The sequence below is a fragment of the Phycodurus eques genome, chromosome 20 (assembly GCF_024500275.1).
Source record: "Phycodurus eques isolate BA_2022a chromosome 20, UOR_Pequ_1.1, whole genome shotgun sequence".
Taxonomy (NCBI): Eukaryota; Metazoa; Chordata; class Actinopteri; order Syngnathiformes; family Syngnathidae; genus Phycodurus; species Phycodurus eques.
In genome coordinates, this window is record NC_084544.1 from 5,368,470 (window position 1) to 5,393,752 (window position 25,283).

The window sequence follows — 25,283 nt, forward strand, 5'->3', positions numbered from 1 at the left end:
ACTATTGGGTCCTCTGGGAGGATGATTCGCAGCACGAAGAGAGCGACACGGCAGCCATTCTCAGTCTCGCAGGAGCCAAGCATCATCCGTGGAGATTAAAAATTCTACCAAAGCGATTTTAGGTTTTTGCATTATAACTGCAGGCTTGGGCAAAACCCATGGGAGTCAGAAATGTGGCCCAGCTGCATGTGTATGAATCCATTTGGGGGAGAAATGTATACGAGAATAACCACACTGTGATATGATAATTACATAATTGTTAAGATTGTTATTTTACTCCAAATCACTTCAAAAAATTGTGGTTAGATTTTAATCTGTAAATTATGTGACTTCATCTGCATATCAACATTTTGGCTACGCTTAAAGTAAACTGTTCTAAATAATATTTTTTACAGGTGGAGCAGGTCCATATTAATTCCTTGGCTCTGCCTATTGCCGAATGAAATGATTTCATTAATTTATATGATTAAACTAATATTCATAATCTGGGATGATCGACTGTAAGCGGTATTTAAAAGTTTAGTTCATTCAAATTTAAATTGCAAAATTAGGATACCGATGATCTCAGATTGCATGAGAAAACAAAGCAGACATGAAGTTGCTAAAAAAAAAAAAAAAGCAGCCACAATTGTAAAATTATGTTACAGCATCCTTAACTCAGATGCATCTGACTCACTCACCATCACATGAGGGCGGAGGCCCCTCAAACTCTAAGTGTGCCAATAAGCGACACGTGAGGATGTCGTTGCCGCTTAGCTGGTAGCCTGGGATACACCTATAGCGCACGATGTCACCTGGACAGAATGAGGTGAAGGAGGACTTGTTTTTTTATTGTGAGCGGTTGAGGGCTATAATGAAAGTGATACAACATTAAAAATGATTACGATGAGGCTAAATTTATGTCAGTCGGACAGTGGTAATCACTATCACCTGGCACTAATCATGAGTGTAAAGATGGAAAACAGAGTATTAATTATTCACAAGGGATGAAACACTATGTCACGCTTGCTGCTCCTTGGTCAAACACAAAGAGATGCTTTTAATTGTTGAAAATTGAACTTCTATGGACAAGTAATTACCATTATAGAGACATTTCAAAGTCTTACCTATTTTAAACTCTTTGCTTGCCATCAGGATCTCTGCATTAGGAATGATGGTTGGAGGCAGACAGGACTGAAGCCTATAAGCTTTATTGATAAGAAAAACAAAAATATAGGATAGGGTTAGGGTTAAACTACACTACATGATACAGGATGTATTGTGTGTTGAAAAACAAAAAAAGGGCCTACCTTGATAGTCGATGCGAAACAATCCACCTTTCTCTGTGTTGCTACGAAAACGGATCAGGACCTGATTTGATGTGCTCCTCGGGGGGTCATTGGGCTCGCCATCAGTGAACACACCTAGTTTCCTTGCCGTTTCTTGTGGGCCATCCCTAAAGGCAACAAAGCCTTATCAGAGAGTGTGAAATATTACAACACACGACAGGAAGGTAAAAACTGCATCTGAGCACGGAATGACTGATCTGGATTGGACTGTGGTTACTAACTAGCATCCGATGGGAATGTCTTTGGAAGCTGCGGCCCAATCTGAGCTGTCCCCTGACGTAGGAATGGCCAATTAAGCCAGCTCCCAGCATTATATCACAACCATTCATCTTAAAAACCATCTGTCTTTGGCTGTCGGAGTGGGCATGGGAGATTACAAGCAGCTCTGGAAACGGCTGGCTAGGGACTGCTGCCTGACTGCACTCCGGCCAAGTTACTATTACGGGGCCCATTTCCTTGGCTCAGTAGTTCAGTGGCTAGATACACAGTGGTGGCAAGTTGAAACTGGGGAACATGATAGTCCACATCTTGGCTCTATGGGCGCTTACTGAGAAACATCAATTCAGTAGGGGCCTTCCATAGAAAAGAGACAAATAAATGGGGTTTTAACTTTTTTTAAAACTAATTTTGTTTTTAACTACTTTTCACTAGAGGTAAACATCTGCACAGTAGCCTATATCACTCTGCAAGCAGTTAAATCAGCATGTGGTGGAGAAATGACCAAAATGTATTAAAACTATCATGCAGTCATTGTGTTGCTATGTTGGTTGGCAATCAAAACAAAAAAATGGGGTTTCTGGAGAGTTCTTTGGGCAGAGTGGATGAACTAGGACTGGGTAGTCTCATGCATCCCAAATACTGGCTTTGGTTGCGCATATGATAATGTCAGCCATGCATCATAGAGGTAATGAAATGACACTCAGTGCTTCAACAACACAAAACAATTTCAAAAACAGACAAAACAGACCCAATTATGTGCAACTATTGCCTTTCTTTTAATGCAATTATCAAAATAGTCATGGAGGTTATTCCTTACCAAACAGTTATGAAGTCATGAGGCCCGTGAACATGAAGTAGGGTGAAGTTAAGCTTGATTCCAAAGCCAGGTGCCACAGTGATCAACCAGGAGCAGTCAGCCGAGTTGAGGTATTCTTCTGGGTAGCGTGGAGAGAAGATGGTCCCGTTGTCCGACGTGATGTTTCCACCACAAGGCACTGACATAACAGAGAATTCAAAAAGAGTGGCACAATATGCAGTATATAAATACTGTACATCAAATGGCCAGGAATGTATTAATTATAACTCCAATGAGGACTGAGAACAATGTTTTCCATCCAAAACTTTTATACTTGGAGAGTTTCGTAGCGGACAAGTTCTTTATCGCAAATGGTGTTGATATACTGTAGCTCATGAAAGATGTGAGGTTACAATGTTACCACTTGATATAAAAGAAGTATTAGAGAAACATTGATTTATCATTCAGATGTCTGTAAAATTGTACTAAATCTGCATGCATTCACATATTTCTCAGCAACAGACAGATTTACGATTAAGAAAACTATGATACCCTGTGACGGGCAAAGCTAATATTCACAGGTGCAACCATGAAGGAAGATTCTTTCTCACAGTAATCACAGTCATTTGGACGTCTGGAGCAGCCGAGACAAGCGGTTCAGATTAACGACACACCCTTGGACGCCTGTGTGTATACAATCATTCTCAAAGCTAAGATTGCTTTTTCATTTGTTTCTCAGAGGCAACGAAGGTAGTGTGTCAGTACTTGTTCATATTATTCAGCTACCTGATGTTGAACAACAGAGACCCCTCAGCGAGTGTCTCACCTGTCAGATGAGTTATCGATCAGACGTATTAAAGATGGAGACTTCATAGAATTGCTCTCCACTAGCTTGTAACCAACCTTCTTATGAATTACAGTCCAAATGAGTGTTTACATGAATCAGAACTTGAGGGGGGGACATTGTAATTGTCTAAATCACAAACTATGATGGCAAATATTTTCTCCATTCGGTTGTCCTAAATAATATCTGTAGCACCTTTTTTGTTTCCGGGAACCACTGGGATATCAGATGAAAATAGCATTCGATAATATTGAAGTTACAGGCTAATTACTTCATAATGTAGACTCTTCAATTATACTGTAAGGGTAAAATAGATAAACTGAGAGTTTACTTCTTTTTTTTAACACAAAGCACTTTTTCCCTACCTTCACAGCGAGGGAAAGGATTATCCCAGTTACGGGTTGTGCCGTGTTCACAGGTGAGGATGGAATGTCCCACTAGCTGGTATCCAGGCAGACACTCAAAGGATATGGACTGGCCCACATTGTAGCCGGCACCCACTACCACCCCGTAGCGGAAAGGTTCTGGATCTGGGCACTCCTGTAGTTCATAAGCTGTAGGCAAGGCACGCAGATGATGCGACCAGAATTAAGTAAGATATCAACTTCAAATGTAATGAAGAAAAAAAAAAGGATAAATAAAATACTCACAAATTAGTGTACAATTTTCAGTTAGATTTCTATGAGAGCCAAATATTATAGTGGCAAACAATGAAAAAAGCTATGTGAACTGATATTATGAAACTATGTTTAAAGACCCTGTACGTATTTCTATTTAAAGTACATTAGGTAAGCTTAGTTTAACGGTCAAATTACCCACCTTAAAGGTGTCTGTTTTTGTTTCTCCCTTTCAAAGACCTTCCCGGGGTGACAGGCGTGTGTTTGGCTTGAGCCATTAAAAGTAGTGTTTGTAAACAGCTCCCTTTTTCCCTTTGGATACAAATGTGGAGCAGGCGTTGAGCCTCAAAGAGCCAGGATGTAAATATGACAGAAGAAATTGATTTCTATGGTTCACAGATTCCTTATTGTAGGAGATAACTCATGCAAATGGGGGTATTTGCAAATATAATGTTTGATTTATAAGGTAATTTACATCTCGTTATGCAAATACACATTGCTACTTTTCGATTCGCCAATGTTTGTGGTATCAGAAAACGTACATATTTGTGGTGCCTTTAGCAGTCGTGAAACTTTTCCTCTTTCCCAAAAATATATTTTACCATAAGCGATCAACTGTTTTGTATAGAGTGTTTAAAAACATATAATGCACACATCATGTGACATTGATAGTGACTAAATTACCTTGATGGAATGAGAGAAGAGAGAATATCATACAGCATTCTGCCTTTACAAATCCTTATTCATCGCTAGGATCTCCTTTTTATTACGATTTTAGCTTTTTCCAGGGAAATAGCTCAATATAGTCAATGTACTTGGGCTAAACTACACTGAAGTGATTAGAGGTTATATCAAGCTCTGCAGCAGAAATTAACTCTGAATACTGAAGCCAAGTCAGGACCACAATAAGCCAAAATGAATTCTAGTGATGATATCAGTTATAATGTGAACTGAATATTAAACTAGACAGTTCAAAAAGAATTCTCTTGCTTGAAGTAAAAATGGCTTCATATCAAGGTCACTTACCTTGGTACTCGAACCTGAATCCTGGTTTGTTCTGCGAATGGTCACTATGGAAATAAACAGTCGTCTCATGTGAGGTGGAGAGAAGCGAAGAAGGAACATCCTGCCCGCTGAATCTTCCAATGATAGCGCTCGTGTCCATGGGTCCATTGCGTATTTCGAGGAAATCGTGGTTGGCTTCAGTGGAGAAATTGAGAAATTGGATGTGGGCTCCTGGCAAGAAGAGAACACGACTGAGCATTATTTTCTTCTTTTTATTGTCAAAAGTGTGTAAATCCATTAAACATCGAGTGGACAATTAGCAGGTTTAATGGCCCTTTTCTTTAATGGCATTTGTGCCTGTCATTTTGTGCCTGAAAACAGACTGTTGATTCTACTGATTTGACTGGTTAAAGTCTTCAAAAGCCCAAAATTCCAGTGCGCAATCCCCATTGTATTACACCTCCAGGAACCAGTTGCACAAAGACACACACTACTAACTTCAATGGTGATAACGGGATAGCGTGAAGTTGAAATCTTGCAAAATTACGGGACACCAACAAACACAACAACCCCCATTATACATTAAGACACTGAGATAATCATTCAATCATACAGACAAATTGAAGTGCATGAGCTGGACCTGTGCCATTTCCAGTCAGACAAGAATAATAATAATAAAAAAATATATATATTACTGGTTGTGCTCATCATCATTGTCTCGGAGCAATTATGACAATGACTGTGCATATTGCAGTAATGGTCTGTTGAATGACCCCCATTGTATTATGCATTCTTTAACTCAGAAAGTCTACTCATGAATGAAGCAGTCAAGTAATCTTCTCCCCTTACTGTGCCAAGTGGTAAGAGAAGAGGAAAGTAATTAAAATGGCCGAGAGTCACCAGCCTTGAAGGAACAGTCCAAGAAAACTGTTCAGGCTCATGGTGCCAACGGCAAAATTGTGGTATATAATCTATATTTAGCACACTCCAAATGCTTTGTGGCATTTTAAAAGCTTCTAAGATCTGCTAATTCTTACCGTAACCAACTGACAGGTAGATCCTCCATGTGCAGTCACTGTTGCTAGGGTAGTTGCCAGGGAAACCAGGGCTGAGTATCATGCCCTCCAACTCTTCCCGGATTCCTCCACATTGGGCTGGCGGGAGGCAGTGGGGGCATTATATTAGCATGGAGACAATTACTTAATAAAAACAAATTTTAAAAATCAAAAGTAATTCGTTAATACAGCACCATTACTGTTAAAATCAGTTCTTTGTTGAGTGTGGGTAAAGGAAATGCTGTGCTAAAGTGCGAAACAAAAAGAAGTTAACAATTTAAAAAAAAAAAAAAAAAAATCACTTTTTGTCATTTGTTAAAACTGTCAGTATGACCTGCCAGTAGTTTGTGAGGAAAATTATCTTTAAAAAAAAAAAATCAGCCCTCTATGGTCCCATCTTGAACCTCTTTTTTAAGAAATAACTTTAAGAAATAACTAACTAAAAAGGTGAGCAGTGTCGCAAGTGAATAAGAATAATTTGTCATTTTATTTTTTTAAATGAAAATTCATGAATAATAATTATATTTTACCATTAAAAATATCAGTTCAATGCAAGAGCTTCCCCATATTGGTATATTACCCATTGCAAAAACGAATGTTTTCAGGAAGTAAAAATGCTGTTAATTAACTTTAACATAAACTTCACAATGGGTGGGGTATTCATTTGTTGAGCACTGTATTATAAACACGCTAGTTGCAAGTCACTTGAGGCACAAAGTTTTGTCAATAGTAAGACAATAAAGGTTGATGTTTTTTTAATCAAAATGTCATACTGGCATATCATGCATAGCTTGCTATTTTGTCAGAGTTCCTTTCATCTTAAACCACCAGTGGATACAATTTCCTTGACTGAAATCCAGGACAAGGACTCAAAATAGTTAGAAATAAAACAGATGATGGTATCAAGAAAGATGAAAAGAGCGAAGCCCTGAAATAAGACACAAAAAAGATGAAAGGACTCTAAACTCATGTTAAACGCATCAGCTGACTCAAGCAGAAAAAAGTGAGTGGTCCTGGAACTGGGGGGAAAAAAAGCATTGTAAGGAGGAAGGGGAAAATAAATGAGAAAAACAGCCTACTTAAGACAAAGGAGGGAGTCACCCCGAAAGGTGACGCTCTCTATTTACCGGTCGAGCTACGTTCCTACCCTCACCTATGGTCACGAGCTGTGGGTCATGACCGAAAGAAAAAGATCTCGGATACAAGCGGCCGAAATGAGTTTCCTCAGCAGGGTGTCAGGGCTCTCATTTAGAGATAGGGTGAGAAGCTCGGCCATCTGAGAGGAGTTCAGAGTAGAGCCGCTGCTCCTCCACATTGAGAAGAGCCAGATGAGGTGGCTCGGGCATCTGTTTAGGATGCCTCCAGGACGCCTCCCCGGTGAGGTCTTCCGGGCATGTCTCCTCAGGACACGCTGGAGAGACTACGTCTCTCGGCTTGCCTGGGAACGCCTCAGGATCCCCTCGGAAGAGCTGGGGGAAGTTGCTGGGGAGAGGGAAGTCTGGCCTTTCCAGCTAAAGCTACTGCCCCCGCGACCTGAACTTGTCTAAGCGGAAGAAAATGGATGGATGTATGAGCATCACATATCTTTTTCATCTTTTGATGCCAGTGACTTATAGTGACAGTCAGAACAATTAAATTCTCTTTCACACAATAAATGTATTCTCTCATGCAATAGAATAAGTCATCACTTCCTGTGAGTATATCAGCTTAGTGGTAAATTAATTCATTGAGATGGTTTGCCCAGCTTGTCTCTAAATTTCAGATTTGTGAACTACTGTTATGAGGGTCAGCTCAGATTTTTAGTGAGAAACTGGTGTTTTTGGTGAAACCAACCCATGTTCTACTGCTGATTACTCAAGAATGTAATAAGCAAGAACCAAACTTTTTGGTTTGTTTGTTTTTTTCCTGGGGAAAGAAGACTCTTTTTTCGGTGCTTATATTGTCACAGAACACAATATTTGGTGAGTCTTGAAGGATCATCTAGTTTGAAAATGGCTGGCAGTGAATGAGTTAAACAGGCCCTAATTTCACACTGACAAAGTCAATTTGCGAATAAATTGGGATGCGATCATCAGTATTCTTACTTTTTTGTTTGATGGTGTGCTTTGAGATTTGTCAAATATAAAATGGGTGACTAAAGGTTGATAAACACTGGATTAAATAAACCAAAATGCCTTAATTCAGTCCGTTTGCTTAGCTTTTGGGGTAAAAAGAGTATAACCTATTGATTTGTACTACCCTGAGGGAGGCATAAGACGAAACCTGTTCCCCTTGAAACTAAAGTGACAATGTAACGCTGAAGATGCCACAGTATCAAGATCATAAGTCTTAAAACTGAGATCTTGGCCTTATAGCACTTTCAATAACCACCTGGGGACCAAAGGGAGAGAAAAATCCCTGAGGATAAGTTGTCAGACTGTAGAACTAGGCCAGAAGGATAGGGGAAGAATGTGGAGCAAATAGGAAACAATTATTCTTACCAATGCAGAGAGGTGGAGGGTAGTTCCATCTTCGTACAGTTCCAGGCATACATGTGATGTGTGAATTCCCCTTCAAGGTACACCATTTGCAGAGACAAAGAGGAAAATGCAACAAATTGGCTGTGAATTAATTTGCTCTCACTCACATCTGGCGTTCTAATTGTTTGAAGCAGCTGCCAGTTGTCTCCGAAAGACTTCATGCAGCGACTAAATTACAAAATCTATCTGAAGTGCCAAAGATCAATAGAGAACAAGAATTACAATCGTATTAAAATGAATGAAGGATCAGAGGAAGGTAGATGTTTGCCCCATCCAAATTAGTACGAAAATGTAATTGCAGACGAGACTCAATGTGTACAGTACTTGCACTAAAATCACTCAGAAAGAAGCTGAACCATAAAACAGTAGTTTACAAACACTTTAATATGTTTCCTTGGCTGTTGTGTCAGGATGGAAAACATTTCATGACATAATATCAAGAAAATACTTTCAAGCAGCTACTGTTAATATGTTCCATCATGTTCTTGGGGGTTGCAAAAGTAACAGATCAGCACAATAATCAGTGTGCGTTATGCTTTTACCTGTAGTGTGTATCCAGGTTCACATTGAAAGGACACCACATTATTCATCTGAAGACGCTCCCCAACCTTGATGGCATTCATGGGAACCACTGGTTCAGGACAGCTGGTCAGTGACACAGCTGAAGGGATAAAAGATAATAAATTCAGCATTAAACGTCAAATTTCTCAGCAGAAGTTAAACCCTAACCTTAACCCTAACCTACTAACACTAACCCTAACCCCCTAACCCTAAACACTATAATAGTAATGTATGACCCTCTGTCAAAACCTAGCAAGGCAGTGAGTGAAAAAAAAAAAAAACGCTCAACTATGAAATCCAATAGTTGGCTTTGAGGTGTTGGTGAGTAACATGAATTATTATTAACTTGACTTACTTTTGTATTCCAGCCTGAATCCAGCAGCAGACACGCTAATATCGGAGAAAAAGTGGAGGTATAGTTGGTTGGAAGTACTGTTGAGTAGAGCTGGAACTGTGGTGCCTTGGTGAGAAAATAAATAGTAGGTATTTAGTGATGCTATCTCTGGCTGAGGTTGACCATGACTAACTGCACGAGTTACTTACAAATAGCTAAAATGCTGTTTTCCTAATATTTGCATTTTTTTCCCCCTCAGGGAAATAAAATAAAAGGCTGTTACCACTTGCAATATAAGTGAGATAAACAAATTTACCATACATTAACTCCACAGACAAAAAGGTGTGTGAGAAGAATAATTGAGTCGCGTAAAACTGACTTTCATTTAGACATAATCAAATGTAACATTTTACAAAACAGGCTTATGAGCCTAATTGTTACAGTTAAAAGTATGAAGGTCAACATGCAATTGATTTAGCTGTTGAGAAATCACCAGAAAAAAAGAAAAACAATTACAAGTCAAGATACAGATACCTGAGAAACTTCCAAGCAAAGTGTCAGTGTTGTCTCCTCCATCAAACACCTCCAAGGAGTCCCAGTTCTGTTCTGTGACAAAGCTGATGACCTGGAGCTGAGAGAAGGACAGGATACAGGAGGATGGTGACAATTAAAGGATGATTTAAAAAAAAAAAAACAACAACAATGGAAGTTGACAATAACAGCACAGTAATGGAGAGAACAGCTGCACTCAGGAAGCTAAGATGTGACTGATAGAGTAACATTGTACAGTACAGGGTTCCAAAAGTCACGATACACATTTTTTTTCAATTTCGTTTCAGGTATCATTCGGACAGAATTGAGGTCATAAGCTTTGACGCTTTAGTTTTTGTAAGCATATCATTCCATTGGCCAGCAAATTGACATTGGAGCAGCAAAATTGCCTCATGGCAAGTTTTTTTCTGTCCACGACTACAGTTTGAGAAGCTTTATGGCCGTCACACCGCTCCAATGTGAAGTAAAATTTACGCTAGCCATGGCAAGTTTCTTGAAGCACCATCTGTTATTGAAAATCCACATGGCAGAAAGCCTGCTAGTACCACCACTGATGAAAACACCAAAGTCCTAGAGCAGGTATTCATGCAAAGCCAGGAAAAGTCCAGGGGGCTGAACTGTAACTCAGCATTCACAAAAATTTCGATTCAGCAGATTCTTCGGAAAGGGATAAAACTTTACCTGTATACCGACTTCAGGTTGTTGTGCATCATAATCTTCTACTTGAAGCCTTTATATAACTAGCTCACTTGGAGATAAAAGGTATTCATATCTAATGCATGACGTTTTGAGTGGGTTTTAAAAATATGTTCATAAATTAGCATCTCTGAAGAGAATGTGATATTTACAGCAATTGAAGGCATTTAAAGTATTAAAACTGCAGTGAGTTTCCACTCAAGCCTCAGAGGTTGCATTTATGAAGCAACTAAACTTACAGATTTAATGCTAGCTTTGACATAAGTTATGACTACCAAAAATACATCATTAACATAGTGCATTTTATAACGTGTAGGACGCTATCAACGATGTCCACATTTAGCAAAGAAGGTTCATGTTGCCTCATTCTTTTCTCACCTTGCCCCAGCCTATCATTTGGATCCACCTCTCATCCTTCTAAACAGGGTGTTCTTACACTGATGGTTATAGATTGGTTACAGGCAGGCCAATTGAAGACGGGGGGAGTCTGCTAGCTGTGGTGCATCTTGAATAGATGAGGAGGGAGATCACACATTGATCTTTCATTAAGAGGCCACAGAAAATGTGATGCTAGGGCAGTTAACTTCTGTGACTTTTCTTGATTGTGACACCAGAGTCTTATAAGGTGCACTTGCCCTGCAAATGTAACTACAATGCAGCAGTGGAGACTGCAGTGACTGTCTCATTGCCAATTTGCCTTAGTGAAAAATAAAATCGAGATAATCCGCTCAGTTTAAATTGGTTTTGTTTGACAAACTGGACTGCAATAGCACTGGCATGCGGACACATACAATATAAATATTTTACTCCATGCAGAACTCTTGCATCAGCCATGGCGCAATGTTTCTGTTATGCTGATGCACAACTGTAAACCAGCTTTTGTGTGTCCCGGTAAGACTTGAAAAATGTGACAAAGACAATGAAAACTGGGACAATGACCAAGGAATACAAAAGACAAGAAAATTACCGTACATAAACGAGGATGGATACAGAATACCAAACCCCCAAAATTGGCACGTCACAATGTCAGTGGGGGAAAGGAGGGCCTGCATTTCAAAGGTTTTAAAAAAGTCAACACACACAATGGATTCGTGTAGTACAGCGAAATTAAGGGTGTCATGTCACATTTCTGACCAACAGATATTCAACTGTGGTGGCAGAAACTTATAGTTAAGGGACAGCACGGAGGCCATTAACCACAGCAGCTAAAATGGATGGCAAGAAACTTCCTAGCTGGCAGATCCCCAGGGACTAAGCGACAAACCCCTGCAAAGACGACTCAGTGAGCAGAAACGTGAATATACATTTATCACGGGTGCATTCTAAACGAAGCCTATTATAACTATTTGTAAAATCAGTCTGTTTAAAGCTTATAAAGGTTCCTCCTTCTTTACATAAAGAGCTGCAATTGGAATAATGCTAATTAGCTGTTAATTATTGCTTGGTCAGCTAATTAAACACTACCGTGTGTGTGCGGTGGTCAGGCCACTGAAAGCTGATTAAATACAGAACAGGAATTAAATATTACTGTTGGAAAAACCATCCATCCATCCATTTTCTGTACCGCTTAATATGTTCTGAATTTGTCTGAAGTGACTGATTTCTGATCCATTCCCTGCATATACTTTATATTTCCCCTTCCTGAAGGTTAAGGTTCCTGAAGTGACCGTTCATGACCCACAGCTTCCAGTATAAGTACAATACAAACCTGGATTCCTGATCCCTCCGGAACAGTAATCTTCCAGACACAGTTGAGGCTGTTGAGGTAAGGCTCTGGAAATCCAGGTGATAAAATGGTCCCGGTACGATGGGTAAGATTAGCTCCACATGGAACTGTGGAAGAGAGATATAGATGTATGTCCTCTAATCATATATATATATATATATTCATAAAATCTTTGATTGTCAAATCACATCCCACTGTTTCACCAGAGTGAAACATCAGTCTTGAAATATCATTAACATCTGGTAAGAGCATCTGTTACAGTTTCCTGTATGTGTGTTTGTGTGTTTGTTTGGGGATGCTCCGATTTTGAACATGTGGACTTCTCAGTGTGTTTCTGCTGGGGTTTACTTGTGACCTGCCACCTGCGTGCTGCATGGCTGAATATTTGATCTACAGGCAACGGCTAGCAGCACAAATCTGTGTCAGATTAACACAAGACTCACACGCGAGGCAAGTTGTTTTGAGGACAGAAGGAAGAAAGAAGATGAAAACCAGTGTGTGTGTTTCTTTGTACAAGATCCATGTCCTACCGATGCAGCTGGGGATGGAGCTGTTCCATTGTGCCAGTGCGTTGGGCACTGTCAAACATTCAATGGCGGTCATTCCCTCGAGCACATAACCTGGGCTGCACTCAAAGCGAATCACAGCGCCAACAGCAAAATTGTTGCCCATTCGTCGGCCATTCCGGGGCTCGGGGACCGAGCTGCACTGGGTCGCACTGGTTCGTGGCACAGCTGTGTTGTGCAAGAGAAGGCACATGAAAGATTACAAGTGGATGTGAAATGTCACACTTTTCCCGACTAAAAACTTGAAATGTATTTCAGGATTACTTCAGTGGAGTCATCAAGATTCACTTGCAATACAATACATCAACATGCCATCCCCTTTTGGTCAGCGCAAATAATGTTTTTGTCTTGAGGGAATAGCAAAATTTGGGAATAAAATCTAAACAAATGTAATCTTGTAATATTAATCTTTAGATGCTGAAGATCAGTTTGTAAATATACACAATGACTGAGATAGTGACGGAAGGAATCGTTAGTGAATCAATTATGGAGTGCCAATTGGAGATTTCAGAATTGTATGTACAATTTGTGTATGTGCAGGTGTGTGCAGCCACCTGCATGATATACACTCACTCACCCTGGTAGACTAGGTGGAATCCCCTCGAGCTGGATGGGCCTTTCGATGTGAAGTGTATCACGATTTGGTTGGTTGTCGCCAATGGCAATGACTCGCCTGATATAGAGTGAAAGAAAACATTTCCAATGTTAAAAACTAAGTGGCCTCAGTGCATACTGTATACACGTGGGGACAGCACACTCATCTCTTCTGGTTTCAGTCGGCTGAGTGTGAAATACAGAATTCAATTCATACTCGGGTTTATCACCTATACTTTCTGAGGCTCTGGGCAATGTAGACAGTATTTAAAGGACATTCTTCACATTCAGGAGGGACTTGAACGTCACCTGAGTCATGGCTCACTGGCAGGCCAGCTGTACAAAATTAAGCTGCACTTTGACTGCTTGCATACAGTGCTAATTGAGCCACTGAAAACTAGAGAGGGCTAACTCAATTGCCATTTTTTTAGTAAAGTGAAGAAATACTGGTGTAAATCAAGTTTGAGTTCCAATTTTGATATATCGGGGTCAATCCATTTTGGCGCAGCACTGTTTTTTAAGCTTGGGTGTCAGTGCATCAGCATGTTAGTATAAGCAAATGTTATTGATCATCTTTCATTAAATATTGATAGATTTGACAATGTTTGGACTTAAACCACCATTGACTAAAACCTCACTGACTTGGGATTGCTCAATGCCTCTCTCCCGAAGATAGCTGGGATAGGCTCCAGCACCCCCGCGACCCTTGTGAGGAAAAGTGGTACAGAAAATGGATGGATGTGTCTTGATAATAAATAAAAATAAAAATAAAAAAATAAATACAAATTCCAGTCACTAAATAATGAAAAATAAATATATATTTTTTAAATATCAGATGGTCGCTGAAAATCTGTCACCAACTTGCTAGCTTCTACACCCCAATTGTGCTTCCGTCAGTTGGAATATACGAGAATATCAGGGACCATCATGACATCCCGATTTTTCTTTTGCACGATGACTCAAGTATTCACAAAATGTAAACATGTATGTCCAATTATTGTACTGTATGTTTCTTACTTGTGATGAAAACAAAATAATATAATTTTTCTAGATACCGTAGTTAAATATTTTTTTGACAGAAACCCCCCCAAAAATAATATAATTCTTTTAGCATTATCTCAACCTGTTTACAACATCTTAATTAAACCTCTGTGATGTTTCTACAGAGATGGGAGGCGCAGAACATGACATCTTGCTTGAACATCTCTGCCTCTCAGTCTTTGGTGCTCAAGCTGCTGACAGTCTCTCGGCGGAGGATCTCATTACATTGTGTCTGCTTGCTGTCGCGCTGTAGTGGGGAGGCAGACATGCTTAACCCCCTGAGGAAACATCATACTATGTGTGTTCCTGTGTCTCTCCAGAAGTTGTACTATCACTTTATTCTGCATATGTGCTTCATATATCTGTTCCTGTAGATCCTGCATCATAAGAGAACTCCAGGGACACATCTCTATACCATGACTGGTCGGGTGCCACAGCCGGGACCCGAGGGCATGCTGGGTCATTAACTGCAGGAAAGCCCAGCAGTTTGCTGTTATAGTGACCGCTTCATAATTTGCTGTGCAGGGAATGCGTTCACCTTAACAGATCAGATGTGTCAGCATGTAGCTTATCACAACTCTGGTCAGCTTCCAGCTACAAACCAGGTCACCGTTTTACAGCTCCTCTGCACTGATTTGAAGGAAAGCCAGCGCGGCTTTGGCAGAAAGCCAGTTGCCCAAAAACATTTGATGGCGTTAGCTGGTTTGGATTCAGCAGTTATGGATGAGATTAATGTTCCAGTTGTTAAGCAATAAACAGTTTTCATGCAAAACACCATCCTTGGATCAGTTTGGTGTTTAAATATTTGAACTCCATCAATCACATTCCGGTTAATCGCATACAAAATCAGTGACCTCTGAATGCACTTTGTAAACTCAGAGGCACACTTACTGTAGAAAGTCTTTCCCTAAAAGCAAAGCTGTTAAAGCTGCCTACCTTATTCTATCAAGCGGCTTCGTTGAGTTAAAAAATGTCATATGATATTCTGTCGAGATCTATATCTTCAGCATTTTCTAATCCTGTCTAAATATACGGTCGTTTGTATACTTTGCCAAGCATAACAGTGTGAGCAAAAAAACATTGCAAGAAACATTGCACATAATACGTTATCTCCCACCAACCCCTGTTATCTTTCTTGCTTTAGTAGTTGGATATTTGAGAACACACAGCACATATTTGCATGATGCCTGTGTTCTTAGGTGAAGCCACCTTTGTAGACCTAAATTCTGTCTTCCTTTGTCAGACAGTGTGAGCTTTGCTTTGCTCTGCGCGCTGAGTGAGTTCTGTGAGTTGGCCGACAGGAGTCCCCGGTTAATATAGCGTCTTGTTAACAGAGTAGTGAACTAGATGCTTTTTGCAGTTTTTTTTTCTCTTTCCCCGGCCTGCCCTGGACACAAACCGAAGTAATCATATTTGCTTTTGTCAAAAGTCACTGACCGAGATACAGAAATGCTCTAATTTCACACCTTCCCACTTTTGAGAAATGTTTGTCTCGTTCAAGCAAGTTGTTTAACATCTTTTGTGGCATTTGTCAAATTTGTCCATCTATTTTATTATAGCGTTGCGACAGCCAAGATTCCATCTCACTTGCGTGCATTCTGCCTTTACTTGCAGTTGTTGTAGTCTTGTAGACTAAAAACTACGTGGCGTTGACTGGTATTCTGAACTTATCTGACAACATTGCGTTTATTGGAGACATCTCTTTTTGGATGTCAACAGTGACACTGCGCAAGTATTTATTAAAAAAATAAGTCTTAATGGATGTCAACTGTGAATTTCAAATTTGTGTTTTTCCCTGATTACATTTGTATTACAACTAGTTGCAGGTGTACCAAATATGGAAACCAGATAGATGTATATGGGTGAAAACCAAGCAAACTTGAGAGAAGATGCAAAACTAATCAGCCATTCGAGTGTATGTATTTTCTGGCATTACTGTTCTTTACATGGTTAAAAAAATTAATTAAATAAAATACTTGTTTGCTGATCCGTATAACTGCTAGCACATACACATTTTGTCACACTAATACAGGTGTATTTGGACGCAATCATGAGCATGTCTGATGATTTGTTACCGTTGCGATGAAGTAAGATGCCGCTGTCACTTATGCAATGTGTTACAGCTCAGTAGAGCCCACCTGCTGCCGCATCTTTGCCTCTATCAGCAATATGTCAATGCAATCCTTGTAATAAGGGAGAAAGCTTAGACATTTCATTTTGTTCTCAGTCATGTCGGTAATAATGCCTACGAGATCAAACTGTCAATAAATCAGAGAATTTATACCCGCTGTTCCTGGATATGAAACTAAAGCTGTTCAAGTAAGGCATGTTTGCCATTCAATAACTGCATATATTTGTTTTGTCACCCTCTGAAACCAGCTAGCATGAATGTAGGCATATGTACTGTATATTTCATTGTTTGCATGTGTATGTGCATGCATTACCTGTGTGCGTTCCAGACAAAGAGCTAAGAACACGGGAGGACTGTGTCGGCCCATCAAAAACCTCCACAATGTCATTCAGAGCTGTTTGGAAGAATGCAAACTGGCTGAAGACCACTAGAAAAGGAACAACAGGTGGTGGAATTAGAAATTGTGTTGAAATATGGTTTAAATCCATGCAAGTATGTGACGATCAACAGATCAAAGATCCTGTCTGAACTCATGCAAGGTGGATAATGTTGCCACTTATAAAAACACAACCCATCACTGATGTGACAAAAGGGAATTTTCAAACGAGTGCCTCGGCTCAATGCTTTGTCAGCAGATGAAAGGTTTTCCAGCAATGACAGCCACCTTCATCCGTTAACCAAATCTCTCAACTGTTACTGCTGGAGCATATTTAACCTTTCAGATCTAATAATCTGTGTCGATTTTGCAAGTGGAAGAACAAGGAGGATATAGGAAAGTGGAGGAGAGCAGAGGGGGGCCTGAAGTCAGTGTGTTTCATCGGTTGCAGGACCTTAACTGCAAAGAAACAATCATGCCTCAGCAGCTCCCATTAACTGATCTTCGTCAGTGGATTAAACCATTCATACGTCATCTCTGTCTGCATTCTATAAAGAAGCCTGAATAGTTATTCTTGGGCGTTGGAATCAACTTCTAGGAAGATGCAAACATGGTCTATTGCATACTGTCAATTCTGTCTCAGTCACTCATGGAAACTCCAACAAGAAGGATGTGAGCCTTGTGATATTATTTATTTGAAGCATTGCCACATCTTCTAATGGGTACATTTACCACACCTGCGTACCCAGAAGCAAGTTGCTTAGTTTGACTTAACAATGATATGACATGAATGCTGATGTCAATGAGAAGCAAGAGAAACGAGTTAGAGGATAAAGAGAACATCAGAACCAGTATGTGAGCCAGGGAGGGCAAAATGCATCCAACAAGAAAGATTTTCTCTAAAATAACTTTTTTTTTTCTTTTTTCAGTTGCTTGCGGCTATCTGGTCACATTTTCACGTTGGAAAGCTGCACTTTCTTAATATGGAAATTTCAAAAGGCTTGATAAAACTTGATCTTCCACATACCAATTAGGGGTCAGGTATTTTCCTCGCTGGATATGTAAAATAGTGATTACATTTCTTGAGTGACAGTCACAGTAGTTGGGCAGCATTACAGCAGTTTTACTTTTACAGGCTGTTTTACCATTACTGAGGGGTTCTCACTCTCTTTGACATTGAAAAATAATCCCATAAAAATTTGAGGAAAATCAGTTGAGAATTTAATGGTACAAAGGTGACAACGGTAATCCTTGAAAGAAAATTACAGCTGGTAGATTGCTGATAAGGAAAATGTAAGAAATTTGACCCATTCATTTTGTATCAGATAGTTATAGAGAAAAGTGTGACTAAAATATTAAAGGTTGTCTATGATAGAGTGCTGAAAAAAATTAAATTCTAGTCATTTTTGCATCAGATACCACCCAAACCTATAGAGAAGAGTTTGAAGAAAATATTAAGTGTTGCCAATGATGGTTCTGAAAATAAATCTCCGTGGCATTATCTTGTCGGTTCATGGGGAAACTATTGAGGACAGACCTGTCTCGGTTCATACCTAAATGAGCAATTTAACCAATATACTGTATGATAGTCAACAGCAAATAAAATAATACTGTATAGTCCTTGTTTTACCATAATCTTGAGGAACCACCACAGAGTAAAGACATATCCTTGCACTGCTGTAGTTGCCAGGGTAACCAGGAGACAGGACCACTCCTTCCAAACCAGAGTACTGTCCACCACACAGCGCTAGAAAGACAGCCAGAATAATTAGACACGATAGACGAGATGATCAACAATCTCATGGCAAGCACAGAAGAAAAATGTACGGAGCTTGTAATGTTTGATTAATTTTCTTAGTGCTTGCCCACCCACTCTGTTCAATCACTCCTAAATTACTTTTCCTTGTCTGATCGGGCTTTGGCTGCAAGGTGTCACTGGTGTTTGCCACAGCAAAATTGCAATGTTTTTCAAGTCTCCCTCTGGGTTCATCAGGGCGAGGCAGGGTTTTAGGGTGCATCACCCATCTGAAGATATGTGGAAATAATGTACAGTTGCAAGAAAAAGTATGTGAATGCTTTGGAATTACATGGATTTCTGCATAAATTCATTATTATCTTGAAATGCGATCGGATCTTCCACTCAGTCACAACAATGTAGAATACAAATACTGATTTGACGTCATTAAATATGTCCCTGTTTGCACAAAATATAAGCAGTTTTATGCTTTGCCATGCACGCCCTTAAACCCCATCCATCCATCCATTTTCATATGCTACATTACACCCCTTGTAACAGTAAACCACGCAAACAGCCATCTTAAGTGTATGTTTACATGGCATAAATCTGTGAGCATTGGTATGGAATGTGTGGGTTCTCTGGACTGTCTCCAGATGTCAGTGTTTACCAGTGCAGATGGGTTTGGGTTTGTTCCAGCTTGGCTTGCCATCTGCTCCCATGATGCATGTGAGGGTTTGTCCTCCCTCTAGTGTGTAGCCACTGTCACAGTGGTAAGTGACGGTGGAGCCCAGCTTGAGTTCGGTTCCCACCCGCGACCCATTGCGCACCAGACCCGGCTCAAAGCATGACTCCCGTGGATTCTCTGTGTGGAAAGAGGTAACACAGTGGAAAATAAGGCATGTTTAGCACATGTTGACATACTGGATATGAAAGGATTTTTACATCCATAGCAGTGACTTATCCTAGCTTTCTTTTGTAGCCTCCTACACTTTTTACACTGCTTTTCTATTTTAAGTAAATCTATGTCATTAGTTGTCTTTTCTCTCTGGCCCTTGACGGCACCGTCTCATCTGCCGCTGCTGACGGTATGTGTACGGCTTTGCAGATAGACAGGCAGCTGATTGAAAGTGGCAGTGGTCTGGGCCAAGGTCTGCTGAGTGCACACAACCGCTTCTCTCACATAACGTTGTTGTCCATTCCAGGGGAGAAGACAATGCACATACAAACGCTTCCTTTCATGCTCACAAACGCACACAAGTGTGCAAATATCATATCCAGACACACATAAGTCACCGCTTATGAGGGTGTAAGAAAGAGGTATTGCTCAATCTGTCACATAGGTATCAGGTGACAAAGACCACCCGTCAATTCCGTATAATTCACATGCCTTGATCTCTTTCTTTAAACACAGCTCACTTCCATATCTGAGGACTACCCCCCATGTGCGTCTAAGCAAATCATGCCTCAGGTCCTGGCATGGGTTCCCTGTATCATAGCAGGGCTTCTGCTTCAATTTTCTTTTTCCAACGCCTGCGGTTAAGATAGCAACCTCCTCCTGTTTGATTCATCAAATCAATATCTAGATCATTCTCATGATGCATTGAGATCATCGTCATGATGCCCTTTATAACTTGGATCTCAAGTATATACTATGGCTTATTTTCAGGTGGACCCCAAAGCAAATGCTATTGTCAGTTTTAACCCTCTACTTTGGCAGACTTCAATCTCCAACCCATTTCCCCTATTTAAGCTGTGACAAGCAACAGTTGTAGTCGCATATTAAACCCAATGGAACAATGTCAGTCGCTTCAAAAGAGGTAGCTACTTTAACAAGAACAAGGGTTTTGTTGGGACATTTTATATGCGCAGGAGAAAATGGACGTGAGACCTCATCCAGTAAAAAAAAAAAAGACTCGAAAGAGTTTACATGATTCGATGTGAGGTGAAGTGAAAGAGTAAAATGATGGTATTGGATCAGACAGACGAAAGAGTGAAGATGTTTGTTTTGGTGTAGTATGTCTGTTGATGTCAGTGTGCGTTATTCAAATGTAATCCGGCCATGGAACATTTTTGCCTACATATTTCCCCGGAGATCCCCATCAGACACTGCCAGAGACATAGAAACAAAAAGATTCCTTGGTAAACAGACTGACAGCACCGCAGGCTGATTTTGTAATGCAGTTTTCAATGGCAGGCTGACCAAACACTCACTGGGCCTACTTGTCAACTGGGCCCCGCTCACCAAATACACCAACCGGTAGCCGTATGAACTTTTGTGCCATGTTGTTTGTTCACAACTGGGGAGCTAATTCATATTTTATCTGCTTATGGTTTACTGTTGTTAAGAATTGAAAGTGTGGAAACTGGAATTGTGATGAGTCTCATACTGGGTCCACCTGCCTGACCAGATTGCCGGTGCATTATGACTCATTGTATCACGCACCGTAAATACATGACTGGAGATGAGTCTACCAGACGAAAGAGCAATAAAATTATTGATTAAAATAAAATAAGACAAGAAAAAGAGGACTTGGGGTGCTCATAGATAAGTATATGGAGTGAAAGAGTCTGTTATTGTGCTACTGCAATTTAGAAAAGCTTTTTTCATAATAGTATCACTTATTTTCCGGGGAGGTGATAATAACATAAACGGCAAAAGTACATTTGTGGTACATCGATGTCTGGCCATAACAGCAAACACATTTGTATTTTGTCTACACAATATAGTGAGGCAAGCAAGGCAAAGTAAATAGCAAAAAAGAGCTTAAGCACTACTGGAGTCACCTTATTGTCTACTGAATTCATTGAATTAGTCTGTCTCCAAGGAAGGCCTTGGTCAGTAGTTAATTCCAAGGAATCACATTCACCCCAGACTAGTCCGAAAAGGAAATTGGAAGAAACAATGCATAAAAAGTCCTAACCTGTGTACTGAAGCACAAATCCATTGCTGCTGAGGGAGGCATCGCTGCGGAAGGCCAGGAAGAGCTTGTTGGAGCTGCTCTCGATCCGATCGGGAACGTCTGTGCCGTAGAAGCTTCCAAGCAAAGGGCTGAGGGAGTCTGGCCCATCATAGATATGTAAGAAGTCATAACTGGGCTCTAAGCTGAATCTGGTTGCAAAAAAAAAAACATAATACTTGTTGATTACGTAGTTTGTATACTGTAAGAAAATAAAAAAAAAAATGGCACGCCCTGCCTGGTGTCACAGTCCCTCGGTGAGCGTACCTGACTCTATCGCTCTATCGCGGGCCACAACAATATAGCCATTCAGAGAGTTAGTTAAACTTACTGGTTGAAGTTGAGGGCGATGACATAATCCTCTGTGACAGTAACAGTCCAGTCACACTCTCTCCCATGAGGGTAAGGTTCCGGATAATCCGGAGAAAGAATGAGCCCACTTGGACCGCTCAGGTTGCCTCCACATGGAGCTTTGAAGAAAATTCAAAAATTCAAACAAGTAGGTCAAACAGAAAATCTGCCTAAAATAAAATAATATTTTATACTAATTGTTGTTTTTCCTTTTTTCCTCAAAGCACCAAGTTTGGTCACATGCTAAAACAGCAATAGTTAATGTCAGGCCAGAGAGTCTATGTTGTTTGTGGAGAGGCGTTATAATCAGATATGTCTGTTGCAGTGACTGTCTTGGGCACAATGCAAACAAACAAACAAGGAGAGACCTGCTAACCATCAAGGAGGCTACTCCGGACTTTCTGTCACCAACCTTCGCAAATCCGCTCAGTTTTTTCCCTGAGTTACTCACCGGAGCGGCGTCCGCGGTTTTCGGCGCATGGAGACGGAAGCAGCGCTCCACCATCATTCCAGTCCCCATGAAACCTGCAATCTCGGATCTGAATGACTACTGGCCTGTCGCGTTGACATCTGTGGTCATGAAGTCCTTTGAACGTCTTGTGCTGGACCACCTCAAGAGTGTCACAGGTCCCCTGCTGGACCCCCTGCAGTTTGCCTACCAAGCGAACAGGTCTGCGGATGGTGCAGTCAACATGGGACTGCACTTCATCCTAGAACACCTCGACAGTGCAGGGACCTACGCGAGGATCCTGTTCGTGGACTTCAGCTCAGCGTTCAACACCATCATCCCTGAACTCCTTTCATCCAAGCTTCTCCAGCTCAGCGTCTCACCTGCCATCTGCCAGGGGATTTACAGCTGCCTGATGGGCAGGACACAGCAGGTCAGGCTGGGGCAGGCCACCTCATCCACATGCAGCATCAGCACTGGGGCGCCCCAAGGTTGTGTCCTCTCTCCGCTGCTCTTCTCTCTCTACATGAACGATTGCACCACAGCGAACCCGACTGTCAAACTCCAGATGTTTGCAGATGACACCACTGTCATCGGCCTCATCAAGGACGGTGACGAGTCTGCATATCGACAGGAAGCGGAGCGGCTGGAGCTGTGGTGCGGCCGACACAACCTGGAGCTGAACACGCTCAAGACTGTAGAGATGATCGTGGACTTCAGGAGGCATCCTTCGCCACAGCTGCCCCTCACGTTGTCCAGCTGCCTGGTGTCAACCGTGGAGACCTTCAAGTTCCTGGGAATTACAATCTCTCAGGACCTGAAGTGGGCGACCAACATCAACTCCGTCCTCAAAAAGGCCCAGCAGAGGATGTACATCCTGCGGCTTCTGAGAAACCACGGCCTGCCACCGGAGCTCCTGAGACAGTTCTACACAGCGGTCATCGAATCAGTCCTGTGTTCTTCCATCACAGTCTGGTTTGGTGCTGCTACAAAAAAGTACAAACTCCGACTGCAACGGACAATCAAAACTGCTGAAAGGATTGTCGGTACCCCCCTACCCACCATTGAGGACTTGCACTCTGCCAGAACTAAGACAAGGGCGTGCAAAATCCTCTCGGACCCTCCGCACCCCGGTCACCAGCTCTTCCAGCTCCTTCCCTCAGGTAGGCGCTACCGATCAATGCAAACTAGAACTAGTAGACATTCCAACAGCTTCTTCCCTCTTGCAATCAACTTCTTAAACACCTAACCTATAATTCCATTACAACAAACTGGCAATTTTTTGACTTGAGTCCGTTGTCACATTTCTGTGGGGCCAATTATGTATTACTCGTGCACTCACTGTAGTTGTCTCGCCATGCTGCACTATTTGCATATACTGGCCACTCATGCCAAAGTAGCATCTGCTCCATTTGCACACTGATTGAGGAGTATCTGTAACATTTGCACAACCAACATTGTCCCAGATGATCGCACTACTTGTCACTTTAAACCGCATACACTCCTTGAAGTCTCAGCGCCCTTTGCACAATGGTCATTGGACCGGACTATTGCAATATTAGTCATTCGAACTGCTCTAAGTGCTAGAGGACTCTGCATCTTTTTGCACAATTGTTTTTTTTTTTTTTTTTTTCTTTATGTCTTTATGTTTTCTTTATGTTGTTTTTTTCTTTATGTCTCCAAAGTGTTCTGTAAATTGTCTGTCTGTTGTACTAGAGCGGCTCCAACTACCGGAGAATAATTCCTTGTGTGTTTTGGACATACTTGGCAAATAAAGATGATTCTGATTCTGAATTACCTAAGCTATTTAGTCTGCTGGGGAACTCTTTTGTCTAATCTTTACAGAAGTCAGAGAAGCCACTGAGGTGATGTAGTAGTTGTTGGTATATAACACCTTTTCAACATTTTGAAATCTTGAACTCATCATACTCCTTGTGTCATTATGAGCCACAGTTCACTTTGCATGCTGCGCTGAGTACCTGTGCAAGTTGGAGGGTCTGGCTGCCAGAAGTAACGGCCACTGATCTCAGTGCAGGTGATTCTGTTGGCGCCCTGCAGGATGTAGCCATGGTCACACTGGAAAACCACATGGTCCCCTGGTTCCCTGCTGTCACCGCTGCGGGTCCCATTAGTCGGAATGCCCGGGTCATTACATGAGGTGGCGGTAGAGACTGAAGGAGCAGGGGAAGTAAAAAGGAACCTGACTGAGATGAAAGTATCAGTGCCATAAAAAAAAAGTTAACCTGTGAGGATTTGTGTTCTCTCTTTCAAAATAAACTGTCAAAACCTTCCCCTTTCATCATTCTCAGCAGCGTCATGATCCTCAGCCTCACCAGAGAACTGCATTGCAAAGCCTTGCTTGCTAGTGAAGAAGTCAGTGGTGAATTGCAGACTGATGGCATTGAAGGTGCTGTGAGCATCTGGCGGCAACGTGGAGCCACTCAACTCCCTTAGCAGCACCCCACCGTCCTGGGGCCCATCCCAGATCTGAAGCACGTCATGGATCTCTTCGGTGTGGAAAACCAGGAAATGCAGACTAGTTGAGGAGAAGACACATTTAATTAATAAACGGTTAGAGGCAAAGGGGGAGATGCTGCAGCTCATGTTAATATTCAGGAAACTAAACTACAAAGGGTGAAACCTTCCTTCTGTTCCTTATACGGGACATTATATGTACACCTACACAATCCATTGAGAGCCATTATCACAATGAAGACACCTCTGAGTATCATGTGGTGAACGCAAAACCACTGCAACAGATATTATAAAACTAATCAAAATCAAAACACTGTTATCACAGTAAAGGAAGACTTTTTTTCTGTACATTTG

General features: G+C 41.1%; 1 protein-coding gene across 1 annotated transcript in view; it reads right to left on the reverse strand.

Annotated features, from left to right (window-relative positions):
• The window catches only part of csmd2 (CUB and Sushi multiple domains 2), a 148,813-nt gene that overhangs the window by 24,879 nt on the left and 98,651 nt on the right, over positions 1-25,283 (reverse strand). Inside the window, exons 27-47 of the mRNA XM_061664441.1 lie at positions 24,788-24,990; positions 24,434-24,625; positions 21,987-22,125; positions 21,620-21,807; positions 19,366-19,560; positions 18,591-18,707; positions 16,898-17,011; positions 13,396-13,491; positions 12,783-12,986; positions 12,235-12,359; positions 9,813-9,909; positions 9,300-9,404; positions 8,926-9,044; positions 8,345-8,414; positions 5,847-5,963; positions 4,831-5,040; positions 3,553-3,741; positions 2,365-2,542; positions 1,290-1,435; positions 1,107-1,187; positions 681-794 (exon numbers count right to left, since the gene is read on the reverse strand). Coding sequence (XP_061520425.1) covers positions 681-794; positions 1,107-1,187; positions 1,290-1,435; positions 2,365-2,542; positions 3,553-3,741; positions 4,831-5,040; positions 5,847-5,963; positions 8,345-8,414; positions 8,926-9,044; positions 9,300-9,404; positions 9,813-9,909; positions 12,235-12,359; positions 12,783-12,986; positions 13,396-13,491; positions 16,898-17,011; positions 18,591-18,707; positions 19,366-19,560; positions 21,620-21,807; positions 21,987-22,125; positions 24,434-24,625; positions 24,788-24,990 — 2,999 coding nt within the window. The remainder of the gene's footprint in view (positions 1-680; positions 795-1,106; positions 1,188-1,289; positions 1,436-2,364; positions 2,543-3,552; positions 3,742-4,830; positions 5,041-5,846; positions 5,964-8,344; positions 8,415-8,925; positions 9,045-9,299; positions 9,405-9,812; positions 9,910-12,234; positions 12,360-12,782; positions 12,987-13,395; positions 13,492-16,897; positions 17,012-18,590; positions 18,708-19,365; positions 19,561-21,619; positions 21,808-21,986; positions 22,126-24,433; positions 24,626-24,787; positions 24,991-25,283) is intronic.